This window comes from Gavialis gangeticus, unplaced genomic scaffold (assembly GCF_001723915.1).
Source record: "Gavialis gangeticus isolate Ggan-Ray unplaced genomic scaffold, GavGan_comp1, whole genome shotgun sequence".
Lineage (NCBI taxonomy): Eukaryota > Metazoa > Chordata > Crocodylia > Gavialidae > Gavialis > Gavialis gangeticus.
Window position 1 is genome coordinate 22060208 of NW_017729022.1, and position 15456 is coordinate 22075663.

At 44.6% G+C, this 15456-nt stretch overlaps 1 protein-coding gene across 2 annotated transcripts; it reads right to left on the reverse strand.

Moving 5' to 3' along the window:
- Positions 1-3624: 3624 nt before the first annotated feature.
- On the reverse strand, positions 3625-14460 carry CUNH12orf66 (chromosome unknown C12orf66 homolog). 2 transcript variants are annotated; one of them, XM_019514655.1, is made up of 4 exons: positions 14183-14460; positions 9299-9372; positions 9084-9202; positions 3625-4941 (listed from the first exon to the last, which is right to left on the reverse strand). In XM_019514655.1, exons 1-4 carry the CDS (start codon positions 14415-14417, stop codon positions 4125-4127), a joined length of 1245 nt encoding a protein of 414 aa, XP_019370200.1. In that variant the 5' UTR covers positions 14418-14460; the 3' UTR covers positions 3625-4124. The 2 variants fall into 2 exon arrangements, with proteins under 2 accessions (XP_019370200.1, XP_019370199.1); XM_019514654.1 differs by having other exon boundaries at positions 9084-9372.
- Positions 14461-15456: the final 996 nt, after the last annotated feature.

The following is a 15456-nucleotide window of genomic DNA, read 5'->3' on the forward strand; positions in this document are numbered from 1 at the left end:
TTAAATATGCAAGAGATCCAAGAATACTTTTTGCAGTTAAATCCACATCTGAAACAAGCAGTATTAAATTAAGAGCATCTACTAGAATCTTCATGGGCTCAAGTAAGTGACTGGGTATTTAGAGTTTAGAATATGAAAAGCTTTTAGGTTGCTATTCTAAGCAACTTGTGGGTACTGAGTAGATCAATGCCTCAATAACAATTTAAATCTTTTAAATATGCCCAAAAGCACTGGATCTAACTCTGTTACCATAAGTAGATTTACATTTTGTATCTGATGCAATAGTTTATACAAGACATCTAACGTGCATTAGTATTTAAACCTTGTATGCTTAATTTGGGGAAGTAGAATGGAATAGGTGGCAAGATGGAGTAGTGCAAACATTGAATTAGTCCACTAGGTCCTAAGGCAATGATGCTCAACCAGGATGCTTTGGCATCATGGGGTGTCTTGAGATCCTTTCAAGGGTGCTGGCGAGGTACCATGCATTGTTACCTCTGTTAGATGTGCAAATGTGATTCACAAGATCAACCCAGGGATTTCGACTAGGAATCCATAGTGTCAACCGCATGCTGACCTCTTTTGGTCTTTCTATTTGCAACAGGAAAAATCACTTTATTATTTTTCTGTAGTCAAAAGTTGAGTGAAAACTAAGAGCTGACATTTTCCAAGGGATGCCTCTAATCTATCAAGCAGCACACTGAGAGTCTAAAAACGTTGAAAACCACTGTCCTAAGGTTAAAACTCTCTCTTATTTTTTAAATAAAAATGCCAACTGTGTATACACTTGCCAGGTAACTGAATAATCTTCTTGCTATCTTGTCACTCCCTCCTTCTGCCACCTTTTAATTAGTGTTGCTTCTTATTAAATGTATACATTACATTTGTATACATACAAATGACAGCTCTTACACCTTTGTTGCACCATTTGCCATTTACAGTCCAAGGTCTTTAAGGCAGAAGCTATGTCTTATTCATGTCTATTTGTGGCTGCACATTTCTAGATACTTAATATTTCCACTTCCAAAATATAAAATTAGACACAACCATTCTCAGGTCAGCAAATCTGCCTGAATAATGTGACTCCATCACATTATTCTTATCTAATATTGCCTCAGCTTCACCTCTGCAGAATCCATACATTTACCTTGCATGGCATTTTGAAAACTCTTATGAGCTAAGGTACTGAATATCATGTGCCAAATGCTGCGCGCTGCAGCGTGTCATAATTCTAAGCAGTTCAGAGATGGGCTTTTGTTTTGACCCATCAGAAACAGCCCAGATGCCAAGTTCAGAACTGGGCCTCGCCACAGTGGGGCCCTGGATTCAAGCTTTGCAATTAGCCATTCTGTATTTTTTTATATCAAGATGCTCAACCCTCAGCCTACAGGCCAGAGGCAGCCCAGAGGACCGTATCATCTAGCCCACAGGGCTCCCCAGAAATTTTTGACTGAGGAGCAGTGGCACCACTCCCCTCCTGCCAGATTTTTAGACCAGGGGTCAGCAATCCCCAGCACACATGCCAAACATGGCATGCAAAGCCATTTTGCTTAGCGCACCACCACCAGCCACGGAGCCCAGGCTGCTCCCAGCAGGCAGCTGGGAGGCTGCAAGCCCTGCTGCATGCAGACCAGGCTCTGTGGGCCGGCTGCAGCCAGGAGGCTGCAAACAGCTGCTCCAGGCTACAGCAAGTCGGCACTCTGGCACCTTCCAAGGTAAACATCGTGGGTTTTTTGGAACTCCAGCCAAAAAATGTTGCCTACCACGGTTCTAGACTCATGGAAAACCCCAGGCCCCTGAGCACTGGATGGGCCCCCTGATTCCAGCATGCAGGCAGTGCCAGGCCCCATGGCCCAATCCTGGTGTCAAGGACTGTCAGGGGGCAGTGCCAGGCTCTTGGGGGCAGTATCAGGACCATGGGACCCAATTGGGAGGTGCAAAGAGCTGGAGGGGGCAGCGCCAGTCATGGAACACAATCCCGGCAGGTGAGGGGGGCTGGAGGATGTGGTGCAGGAACCACAGAATCCAATCCCAATGTGCGCAGTAGGAAGGGGATGGAGTTGAGCCCCATGGGCCAATCCAGCCTGCTGAACAGCCCCACATGAGTAATCTGGCTTGCGGGGCCAAAAGGTTGAGCACCACTGCTTAATGTCATTCTCTTCCTTCTCCCTACCCCTCCCTCTTACTTCTCTGAGCAGTTGGACCTGATCACCTGATCCAGCATGGCCAGCTCTGGCCCCCTGCACTGCACAGCTCCACTTGTAACCCTGGCAGCACCTACCTGCTGCACCTCAGCCACATGGACAGTTACCATTTCATGTCTATTTGTGGCTGAGCACATCTCTGGATACTTAATATTTCCACTTGCAAAATATAAAATTACCATTTCAAACACTAAAACAATGGCCTCACAAAGAGAAAAAGCCCAGGACACTTGCAACAGAGAAATGGTATTAGAACACAAGCCCAGTGAAATCTCAGTGGCCTTGTTTAATGCAGAAAAGGAGAAGCACTCACAGGTCTTGTCTTTTCAAAACCTGCAAGCAGTGCCAGCAAGACTGAGAATGGTTGCATTTACATCAGGAGTGCAACACCCAGCCCAAGTCAATTGTCTGAAGGCAGCAACATCCATCCATAAGAGAAAAATGAAATCCAAATCTGTTTTTGGACTTCTTGTACTTCATTGTACTCCATCCAGTCTCTAGTCTTAAATGAAACCAGACAACTACAATTTGAACTTAAAATAACCTACTTCAAAGTAAATCTGCATGTTGCAGCTGCTTCCTACTTCCTAAGTCTGGGTCTGATTTTGCCAAACATACTCACATCTCACCTCACTGAGATTAGCCCCTATTGATTTCCAGTGAAACTGCTTGTAAAGCAAGGTACTGCACACAGTAAGCATGATAGGATCAGCCATTAAAACAGGACCACAAGTACAGCCAAATGAATCTTTCTGTAGTAACTGGAGAGGAAATAGAGCACTCCTGTTGCAGGATAATTTGAAATGTTAAAGGGGCAAAAAACCCATAGTTTGAAAGAATAAAAAAATGTAATGCAAGTTAAGAAGAAATGTGAGAAAAGCAGCACTAAAAATGGCATTACAGTTTCTGTTTAACCAGTAACCAGTAGGTTAAACAGAATAGGAAACAGACCTGAAGATACAAGAACAAAATAGCTCTAATAATAAACAATAGCACAGCAAGTAATAGTACTTGCAAGTAATTTTATTCCAAGGGACCATTTTCTGATGCATTCTCAGAAAGGGAGACAAAGGAAATGTAATCATGGCTGTTTGAAAGGCAAGTTATTTTTACTACTAAACTCTTGCAAATCACTTACAACTATTGAAGTACTAGCTTCATTCAAAGACACCACCTTCAATTTCATTACAGTGTTAGTTATTATCCCAGTTTTGACAGCAAAACAATTGCTCACATAATTAATAACTTAAAACATTGAAGGGTTTGCTGCAGCTCTATTTGGCCAGTGTGCACCTTTTAGTTTGTTCAAAGTTAAAATGGTCATGTAATAGCAAGTGTCATAAAAATGCTTGTTACCATTTTTTTAAAGTCTTTTGTACCATTACCTATTAAGAGTAAACTTCAGTTACAAAAATAAAAGTACTTTTTTGTGATGCATTGGCTTTTTTTATTGAGACTGTTCATTCAGATTGGCAAGTTTCAATAATTTCTAGTGGGTGTTGGTGAGAATTAGCAAGATATCATCATTCCTGATAGTTAATACAGCAGTAGAGTATTCTAACAATATATTCCATTCTAACCAAGTTTTCCATAAACAAGATAAAGTGCATACATTCCATTTAATTAAAGGCAACAAAGTTATGGACTGAAAAAATAATTCATACTGTAAAACTGAGCACCATGCAAACCCCGCCCCCCCAGCCATTTTAGTGCACCACAGCTAAGTCATCTCCATGTGCATTGCCAAAAAATAATTTGATTCAAGTGTTTGTTAGCCATAAAAAAATTAAAACAGATATTAAAATAATGTTTCTTTTTTAATTAGACTCTGAGAATCATGGATAAATACAATCCTTAAAAGTTAACGTTTATTTTCCTGTCTAATACACTGCCTTGGCAATACTTGAGTCCATGTGGCTTTTAGCCTTTGGATCCAGGCTTTAGGCTTGCAAAAGCTTTAGAATTCTTAAGGGAATGTGAGATTTCATTGAGAAAAGAAATGAAATGGGAGTCCCTCTCTGATTTCTTAGACTCAAAAATAACTACAATGGTAAAATGAGGTTCTGGGCGTGTCAGAAAGTATGTGCTTTGGACTTTGTCATCATAGAAGTGAACAACTTTGTCCAAACTATTGAGGTCAGAGGTTCTGTCAGTCATAATCATGATTACATTGGGCCAGTGCATAACAGGTCTGTCGTTGGGCAGGGAAACAACAGCAGGATACTGATCCACTCCCTTTGGAGCTTCTCTGTAGGAATGGGGATGATGGTAACCATGTCCCTGAAAACTCTCTGACCCACGATTGTCAAAGATTAAAGAAACATTGACAGCATCGTATTTCCGGATGAAGCTGGAAATTTTCCCAAAATAATCAGGATTCGTTTTAGCAGTCAAAGTTTTCATTTCAGATGCAGTTGTTTGTCGGCTGAGTGCCTCATGAAAGTAAAAGCTAAACTTGGCAAGGAGGATGTTTTTGAGTTTCATCAACCAGAGGAAAAGGTGTGGGGGCTGTACAGCCTTTTGAGACTGTCCTCCAAACAGGTGTTTCTTGGTCTCCCGCTGTTTCTCAAAAATTTGGCCCCATGTCTGCAGTTTTGAGTGAGCACTGTGCAAGTTGACCAGAGACGGGAGGAACTTCCACTCGGAGATCTGAGCCTGTGCCTTTAGAAGATGAGCAAGCACATCTACTTCTAACTGAAAGCTGCTTTCAAGGGGACTGAGAATTGGATGATGAAATCTAGATAACAGGCACACAAAATAAAAAGAACATTTTTAGAAATATAAAAGAAGTTGTACATGACAGTGGAAGAATTATATTAAATAGTACATCAACTCTCAAACAAGCAACACTAAAAATAAAAAAGGCTAGAGAGTCAAAGTCTGTGTTGATTAATTTAACAATCATTCCTTTCCAAATATACCAAAATTGTGTTAATATTAACATAATATTCTGTTTGCCAAAAAAAAATTGTAACAGCATTCTTATCAATGCAAAGTCACTTGACATAAATACAAACACTGCAATTTCTCTCTTCCAGTCACTAGAATATTTAATTTTCTAAAACTATATTGCTAGATATTTAAATAGTATGCAACTCTGGGTGATAAGATTTTTGAGAGTTATGGGCTAGTTACAATACATTTCTGTCAAAAGATCTAACACAGGCTATACTGTCTTCACTGCCTGACAAAATTAATTTGCTTCTTACACAGAAATGGACACGATAGCTAATAAATAAAACCACTGCTGCTATCCCCACTCTTGAACTTTAGAAGTTTCAAACATCGAATTTCTTTTAAATAATAGACTTATGAATATTATTTTTCACCCTTAAAAAAAGTTTTAAAAAATCATTCAAATAAAGTTTTACCAAGTCTTTTGAATTACTGTTGTGGTACAGCTTTCCACTTTACTTTGCTTCATGACTAATAGCTGTTTTAACATCTCTTTACATAACAAACAAGATTAAGGGTGCACCGACAGAGATTTTTGGGGCCAATATTGATAACCAATATTTAAGGAGGCATATCAGCCGATACCGATCCAATTTCCAATACACAGCCCGACAGCCTGAAGAGCAGTGTCCAGCTGGTAAGTCCATTGTGGTGGAAGGGGAGAGGGAAGGAAAGGGGTGAGGGGGCAGACAGAGGCCCCTGTGGTAAGGGAGGAAGTGGGGCAGGGGTAGGTGCTGCCCAGCCAGGGTGGGACAGGCATAGGATGGAGCCAGGGCTCATCTCAGGGGCGTGGGTGGCTCCTGCTGCTGTGCACGCCCTGGGAAGGCACAAGGGTGAACAGGGATGCTTGCCCCCAGATCTGCGCAGGGCAGGGCAGGCTATTCTTGGTGGGGGCTGGGCCAGGCTGTGCTTGAGGCAGGCGATGGTGGCGCTGCGAGGGGGGGTTGGGGGGACTGCAGCCACCCCAAAATTTTATGTAGCCCCCTCAACCCCCCTCCCAGTGCCACTGCCGCCCGCCCCAAGCACAGCCTGGTCCAACACCCCAACTGGGAAAAGTCTGGAACAGCACCAGCCCCAGCCCACAGCAGAAGCCTGCCTTTGCCCCATACACAGATCTGGGGGCACATGCCCCACATGCCCTCCAGGGGTGTGCACAGCAGCAGGAGCTGCTCCCCCTCCCTGTGCCCCCCACAATGAACCGTGGCTCCATCCTGTGCCCAGCCCCAGCTGGGCAGTGCCTTCCCAGCCCCAGTCCCTCCCTGACCATGGGGGGCCTTGATCTGCCCCAGGCCACGCCCCTTCCTTCCCCCCTCCCCTTCCACCACAACAGACTTACCAGCTGCAGGCAGCTCTCCAAGCTGTCAGGCTACGCTCCTCACTGCCTACATGCTGCACTGCAGCTACATACATGCATGGGGCATTTATCAGCCTCATTGGGCCACATCAGGGAAAAAAAGCTGATTTCCAATACAGTCAATTTTCTTTATATCTGTGCCAATCTGATATCAGACCGATGTATCAGTGCACTTCTAAACAAGATCCATTAAACTGTCGTAATCCAAAGAAGCCATCTCTCAGCCATGACTATTAGCTTGAAAATACACAGGTTGTAAAATAAATTGACAGCTGTGTCCCTAAAACATCTGATGTAATTAAGTCTAACACAGAAATGTCTTGAGGAAGCACAGACACTAAAATATAAAATCTTTTCCAAGTCACAGGAATGTATTAAGAAATGTTGCCATATACTTCCAGTTTGCTGAATCACTATCAAAGAGATACTAGGGTTCTGGTACTTCTTCCTTGTTTACTAAACAGAAGTGATGTTTAGCTTGCATCTAATTTGAAGCCTTCATTCTCCAGCCATAATCATGAAATGCTGATTAGACAGATGCATCACTTCAAAGCATGAAGTTATGCTTAATTTGCTTGTTACTGTAAGCTTTAATTAACATTGGGCATTGTGCATCATTTTAGGAATTATTTGTGTGAATGGTCCAGCCAGAACAACAGTTTAGGATTTTCAGAGAGCAAACTTGGAGGAGCAATGTTCTCTGAAACAGAGACAGAAACAGCTTGTACCACTGGCTGTTTGCATGCTAGCAGTAAGAGGTAATAAAGAGCTTCAATCTACCTGACATTCTAGGTTTCAGATAGAGGCACGTAGATGCACATTTTCTCAGGTGTATTTAACAAACAATCATTTTTTTCACTTCTGTTTGGTAGGAAGTTATTTGTTCCCACATAACTCTGACATGCAAGAAATACAGCATGTGCAGCTCTTAGTTAAATAAGTTACTGTGACACTGCTTCCTGACCTGGAGAATCTGTTAACTGTAACAGAGATCTAAACACTGAGATGCGGGCCAGGAAACCTAGTGGCAGCAGCAGTGGATTTATTACACTGCATCAGGCCAATCCTAACAGATCAGATAAAAAAGAAGGCTGCTCTAATCTACAGATTGACTGGAAATCATACCCAGAGGCTGCTCTGCTCCAAAAGGTAGAAGCAGCAGCAACCGCTTTTCTCTAGACATCTCCTGCATCACTGACTGAGGGTTTATGCAAACTAAACGGTTTCACCAACACAACTCTCAGCTGCTCTACAGCAGCAGAACCCCTCCTTTCTGCCAGCAGAGTAACACAAACTCAATAACCAAATGGCTTCTGCCACCCACTCCCCAGAAGCAGACACGAAAGAGTGTGTAGATATGTCCAAGCTTTCTGCCAGGTGCTGTGCCTTCTCAGGGCGCACTTCACTCTGCTGGCATGGACGATGGACGGAAGCCACATGGAAATGGCAAAAACTGCATGGACATACACAATAGGGTAACTACGGGGTGGGACAGCAGCCCAGGGCATCAATTCTGGGGGAGAAAAAAGGGAGCGCAAAAATAAGAGCTGTTGCGGCTGCCAGCTGGCCATGCCACTGGCCAGGAGCCATCCCTGCTGTAGATCTACCCTGTTCTGCCTCTGGGTGCACACATACTCTGGCAGTTTCCTTGTGGCAGCTGCAGTCTGTAAGCGGAAACCTCCCCAGTATAAATGAGGCTGGGAAGAATGGCACAGGTGCCACTGTGGGGTCTCTGTGTGACCTTAGGTTATGCTCTCATTTTTGCCCCTCTCAGCAGTGCCACCTCTCTTCCCACCCTCACCTTATCTTTTGCATTCAAATCACTGCTTTCTAGTTAAAAACTCTGCTCTCTGAAGTCCTTTAATAGCATCTGAGGAAGCAAGCTGTTGCTTACAAAAGCTTACACATCTGATTTAGTATGTCTAAGGGGCAACTCTACCTGGCTTCTACCTTAGAATATAGCCAGTTTTGCGGATAATTTAGAACTACATCTCTGACAACTATCTTTAAGTTCTAAAGAGAAAAAAGTCTATTGAAATTATTTAAAAGGACTCTGGGACAGGGATATGAAATGTAGTCTATTAAAAAAGCAAATATTCCAGGTACTAAACCTATGCCCAAATCACTTTAAAATGAAAAAAAAATGACAAAGAAAAAGAAAAAAAGAGGGTAAAGAATTTTGTTTGGACTTGTAAAACAAGCCACATGTAAATGATATCAAGTACAACAAGTAGAGCACACACTTTTCATGAAATACTGATATGGCAAGACCCTTTTCATCCTTTAAAACAAAGATGATGCTCCCTGTTCAGGAAGTGCAAAAAACAACCTAGTAGCTCTTTTCTTGTGATGAGCAGAAGCATCCTCATTTTCCTACTAAAAGGGATCACATTCTAGTATCAGATTTATCTAACATTTGTTTAATGCATGCAGTTAGAACTGTGTTGCTGTCTTGTGCTTTTAAGCAAGGTTGTTACTCCTGCAGAAAGAAACTTGCTTAGGCCTCATCTTCCTTATCAGAAAACATCATGAAAAATCTGAGTGTTTAATACCAACAAATAAGCACTGACCTTGAGCTGTATTTCTTTAGAATGGATTCCAAAATGTTTACCAGTTCCTCAGAGTTAATGAATTTTTGGGAGCTGAGGGTGTACATTTTTTCATAGAAGTCAGCAATTTCCATCCGAGCCTGAACAAAAAAACAGAGCTGTTCAGACAGGTGAGAAAGCAGCTCTTCCAAGTGAGGAGCTGTTCCTCCTAGCGCATTGCGACCCGTCGTCACCACCTTCTTCAGCTCATTATGCAGAGATGTGTAGATGGTTCGGATGGAGTCCTTTCGGCTGAAGAATGACTGACCACCTGTTCAGATAAACATGGAGGTATTACCAAAATTCCATGCTTGATCTAGCTTTAGGTAGGTACTCCTATGTACTTAAATTAAGATGTCTGAGCAGAGAAATACCACATAAAACGATATCTTTCAGAGTAGTTTTTTGGGCATCTAAGTACATGCTGCACAATTTCATTTAGTAACTGACTTAATTAGTGCATAATCTCACCAAGAACTACCCCTATTATTCCCTATCCCTTAGCTCCAGTTTGCAGGAAGGTCATAATATAAAATAAGCACTTTGCTAGCCCTACTAATATCAGTTGTGACCTGGAAACAGTCTTTCCACTAGAGAGTAGAAACAAACAACTCATTATGCAAATTTAATTATGTGTATTCTGATTAATAATGATACTTTTTTCCACTGAATTTTAACCTGACAGTGCATTATAAATACAAAATGCTTTAAAATTTGTAATCACATCTGTGCTTATACCAAAGGTTTCCAAATTCCCTGACAATCTGACAGTAAACCAAAATCCAAAAGAAGAAAAATACCCATATGCTCCCAGAAAACAGCACTGCAGGTTATGCCATAAAATAAAATGCAAACAAGTACATCTTAACCCGCTGAAAACAAGTGGAACAAGAACTTGTGTATTTTCAGTATCTGCTTGGCAGTGCTGGCCATTTAAATGAACAGTAAGGGAACAAGACAAAGATGTCAGGAAAGGACTGTATGAAGGGTCAGTATTATTCAGAAACACCCATTTACAAGTCTAGTGTTGAGACACCACTGCTTTTTAACTTCACACTGGACCATTACCCCAGAGGTTCCCAACCACTGGGCCGTAGCATGGTACCGGGTCACAAAGAGTTGGCTGCTGGGTAGTGACACAAACCCCCCGCTTGAACCATGTGTCTGCCTGGGCAAGTGGCTTCTGCTGCCGGCAGTCATGTGCAGGGTTACAGCTGGGCAGCGGGGCAGCCCCGGGGAGGGAGGCAGCTGGCTCTGTGCACCCCACCTTACTCCTGCCACCCTGGGCATGCCCGGCAAAGCGCTACCCACACAGAAGGTATCGGGGCCTGTGCTGGGCCAGGCAAGACCCTGCAGCCCTGCCTGCAGCTGGGAGCAGGGGGATGCAGGCAGGGAAATGCCCAGGGCAGGGAGGTGACTCTGCTGCTTGCTCCTAGGGAAGGCAACGGAGCCCCTTCTTCCACAGCAGCCCCAGCTGGGTCCCCCCAGGGCTACTGCCTACACAGCCCCCACCCCGTAGGGTCCTCTGGTGCCTGCAGCTGCAGTGCCCCAACCTGCACCCAGGTACACATTTAAATGTGTAAAATAAATTGTTTCTATACCCAGCCCACAAACATTCTTTGAGTGAGTTTGCTGATCTGCAGTATAAAAAAGGTAGAGAACCACTGCATTACCCCACAAGTAAAAGACAGAAAGTGTGCTATACAGGGAAGTCAAGATCAAGGGCCCAAGAGATCACTTGGTGTGGGGTACAAATGGAGAGAGAAGAGAATATTGCCCTACTGAGCTATTTAACAGCCATGTTGTAGTGTCACATGCAATTATTTAAAGGCAGTTGGTGTGATATATTTGAACAGTTTCCAAATAATTCAGTAGAAAGATGCTTTATGGTGATCTGCAAGAAGAAAAAGTGGGCTTTTGTTCTCTTTTTGTGTAGTATAAAGAGACCTTGAAGAGTTCAAACCTTAAGTATTTGATATTTACATTATAAATCTAGGTTTTGTCTACCCCATCACGATGGGAGAATTAGTGAAACTGAATCTGAAGTGTTAAAAAAAAATGGACTTTTTCTTCAATTTAGTAAGTAGTAACCTTTCAAGCTAGAGAATTAATTTATTTGCTCCAATAAATAGGCCTAGAAGAGAAACTTTTGAAAGGCATCACTTTCCCTTTTGATGCAAGGAAAGATTCTACAACCTTTTCTGGTAGCCTGTACCACAGCAAACTGAGATACCTCCTTCCTCTCTTCTACAGGTAGAATTGTTCCAGCTGTAAACCTGGAAAGGACCTTACTCCCCAACAGTTTGTTTTGCTTCCACTTAAATCACCTACAGCAAAAGCTCTGTTATCCATCATCCGCTAGGATGGGGTATGCCAGTTAATCAAATATGCCGGTTAATCAAATGTGCACCATCTGGTGCACTCCCTGGTGCCAGTGTGCCATGGGACAGGAAGGGGGCCCCAACACAGGCTGCTTTGCCCCACTCAAGCTGCTTTACTCTGGGCCAAAAAAGTGAAGGAGAAGAGGCTCAGCTCACGGTGGCGAAACTGGAAGTGGGACTTCTGGTTTTGCTTTTGCCGCGTCCCTTGGACGCTGGTTAGCAGAGCTTTCCAGCTGATTAAGTGGCAGATAACACAGCTTTTACTGTATTTGTAATCAAGGTCAGCTCGCTGGAGCAAGCAGAGAACCTGAAACTCTCAGACAGCAAACTCATTACAGGATGCAAAAAGATTTTACGTTCACAGAATGCTCCAGACCCAGTACTGCAAACAAATACAGCAAGCCTACATCTCTTGCTTATCTGGAGTCATACTGACTTCAGTGGGACTCCAGCTGGGCAGACTGTAGGAGCAATAACTTTGTTCCTGTCAGACTCATCTGGATGTGTAAGTTGGGAATTTTAAGTGTGTGCATATCCCAGGTTTCTTCTTCATGGAATTCCTTTTTTAGGCTGAATGATAATAAAGGAACTGGACTTTCCATAAACTTGTAACATAAATATACAAAAATATTGGAGCTTTAAACTTTACATAACTAATGAAACAACATTTCTCAGGATTTCAAGTTTTTTAATATTTGGTAACTCAAAGACTGAATTTTCCAAACAACAGAGAAATAAAACAAGGAAACGCACACACCCTCACTATTTCTAGCAGCCTCAAAGCTCTGCAACCAGCCACTTTTACAAATGAAGGCTTGTTCTCTATTCAAGGTCAGCGTGTCTGGTTATCTAACTTCAGCAGGTCTGACACCACTTAACAGTGACAGGATTTTTTTTTATATTTTAAGCTGCACAACTGTATAATGCAGTTGTGGCACAGGTGATGAACACTCAGTTTTTGTCCGACCATTACTGCTAATTCCAGATATTGTTAGAGTATCTGCTTTCCTAAGGTGACTTTCACACATCTATGTCAGAGAACTTCACACAGAAAAAAAGACAGATATCAACTGAGCATCCAGATGTAAAACTGCAGCACCCAAAGCTGGAAATTTAAAACTCGATTCAGTGAAAGCAGAAGTGCCTTCTAAAACAACTGGGTTATCATCATCCTGTTTTATATTATATTTGATATTCAAATCACTCTCTCAATTTTCTAAAATGTTCTGTGCATGTCCTTTCACAGTGGCTGATGAAGTGAGCTCTAGCTCACAAAAGCTTATGCTGTTTATCTCTCTGATTTAGTCTGTAATATGAACATCTACCCCTGCCACCTTTGTAAGAAAGAACCATGGTATCTTTCAATTCCACTTTAATGAGCATCAATGACAGGGCATGCATAAATAGTTTAAGTATTCGCAAAGCCAGTGTTTTTGGTTTTTTCATCTCCCACCCTTTTAGTGAAAGGCATAGCAAGTGCATGAAACCACAAGGACTGTGTTTACAGGACTCTAGAGAAAGGATTCAGAAGTTAGGGTCTGCTCCGAAATGGCAAAAGGAATTCGCAATGCCTTTTCATTTTTAAGCAGCAAGTCCAGATCCATTTTAGGTCAACAGCAATCAAAACTTGCAGGTATCAATGTGAAAAGCCTCATCTACTAATTGATGCCCTTGGTGGCAAGCTCAAGCAGAGAGGCAGAAAACTGAATGGATAAAGATGCTATCTTTTCAAACTTAGATGTGGTCTCCCCAAGTCAAGGGAGGGGCATGCTGGTGGAACAGAAGCTTCTCCAAACTGCTGCAGTGATTCAGGATGTGCAACCAAACAGCACTTCTGTCTCTGGATCTGTCAGCTCTGCCCTTTCCACAAGCACTAAATTTACTCCTTTAAAAAAAACAGCAGGATAGTAAAATGGACTCTTTCCCTCAATCTCATATAGCTCTTAGAAAAGAGATCTCAAAGGATAGGGATTCTCAACCTTTTAAGAAGCACCCCCCCAAGGCCTCCTTCAGCAGACACAAGGCAGCACTTGGAAAGTGCCAGCTCTTAGCTTGTACTCCACTTTTTACTACAGAAAAACCCAGGAGCAATTCTTCTGGGGCAGTAGGCTCAGAAAGCTCTCAACAGAACAGGATGGCTTTAAGGCCTGGGAACGCCTATGCGAGATGTGCAGGATTACCCCACAAACTATGTCTGCACATATCACTGGGCTAATGCAGGCACCTGAGAAAGGATGGCACCCTCACCAGGCTCCCAAAGACCCCCCAGGGGGCAAGTGGCTGCCCTGCAGCCCTCCAATCTGCTTCCTGGGGCATAGGCAGGTGGAAAGGGAAACAGGAGGCCCTTGAGAAAGGTCTGTGGAACCTCTGGGGGGCACCAACCAGCCCAAAGCAGGGGGCTGTACATAGAGCTTCTTAGCTCCCCCTGAGGAACAGATGCGGGGGGGTGGGGTAGTTGCAGAGACCGTTTATGACCGTTAGGAGTCGAGCGGCCTCGAGGTTCTGTAACGTCAGGCGGAAGGACAGCAGGGGCCGTTAGGGGCTACTCTGACGTCACTCCCGGCGCCAGGAGAGACCTCGAGGCCCGTCTGCGCCCCAAGGGGGCGGGCAGGCAAAGCGGGAGGAGCAGCGCCCACGCCCCGCGGGGCCCCCGCCCATAAGCAGAGAGCCGGGCCAGCCCCACCCCCGCCCGGCCGGTACCTAGCTTCTGGCCCAGGAAGGTCATGCTGTGATAGGCTCTCTCGGCGGCCGCCAGGTGCGCCAGGCCGGCCAGCAGCGAGAGCCAGCTGGCGCCCGCGCTCTTGTTGGCCTCCCGCTCCTTCTCCACATTGTCCTTGGCCTTGTCGTAGGAGAAGATGCCTAAGTGGGAGAAAAACGTCTCGAGCACCGCCTGCTCCACCGGCACCGGCGCGCCCAGCGGGATCGACTCCCCCATCCCCCGCCCGCCACGTGACACGCGGCTCAGCTAAGGGGCGCCGCGGAGTCACGTGAGGATGAGCGGTCACGTGAACCGCCCAGTCTCTTTGCCGCCGGAAGTGTCCGTTCGCGGAAAATGGCCGCAGCAGCGGAAGTAGAAGGAATGTTTGGGGTTGCGCGGAGCTTGGCTCTTAGCGCCGCCCCTTCGCTCTAGTTCCTCAGAGAGTGCCTGCAGGGCGCGTGGGGGGTCGGGGGAGGGCTGAGGCGTGGGTTCGCGGAGGAACAGAAGTGTAGCAACACCGACAGGACTCGCAACGAAGGGGGCGCTCGGGGTGGGGACTAGCCACCCAGCCAGATCCTGTCGTTGGAAGGGAAGGACAGCAGGATTTGCCCCAACATTTTTTAAACTTGCTTTAGGCTTCCCCTCGCCCCGGATGCTGCCGCCTCGCCAGGGCTTCCCAGGCTGTTGTGGCAGGGTTGATGGGAACTTGTGTAGAGCCTCTGTCTTGGTTGGTTCTGATGGTCTATAAAGGATCATAGAAAAAACAGAGTTGGAAGGCTCTCCCACGGTCCTCTAGCCCAGCCTCTTGCTCAGGGCAGGATCATCCCTGCCTAAACTGTCCCAGTCAAGTCTGTTTAACCTGCTTTTGAAAGTTTCCAGGGATGGAGATTCCACAGTTTCTCTTAAGGAGCTTGTTCCCATACTTGATCACCCCTGTAGAAGCTCCTCTTAATCTCCAGCCTAAACTCCCTCCACAATAGCTTGAAGCCATTGTTCCTAGTCCTGTCCCCTACAGCCACAGAGAAAAAGCCACCTCCATCCTCTCTATATTCACCCATCGGGTATCTGAAGACTGTTATCAAATCCCCCCCTCAGTCTTCTCTTCTTCCGTCTAACTCTAGTTCTTTCAGCCTTTTCTCACAAGTCTTGCCTCCTAGGCCTCTAATCATTTTTGTTGTTCTGTATTGGGCTCTTTCTAAAAACTGTCCACATCTGTCTTGAAGTGTGCACCCCAAAACTGGACACAGTGCTCCTCGTGAGGCCTCATCACTACTAA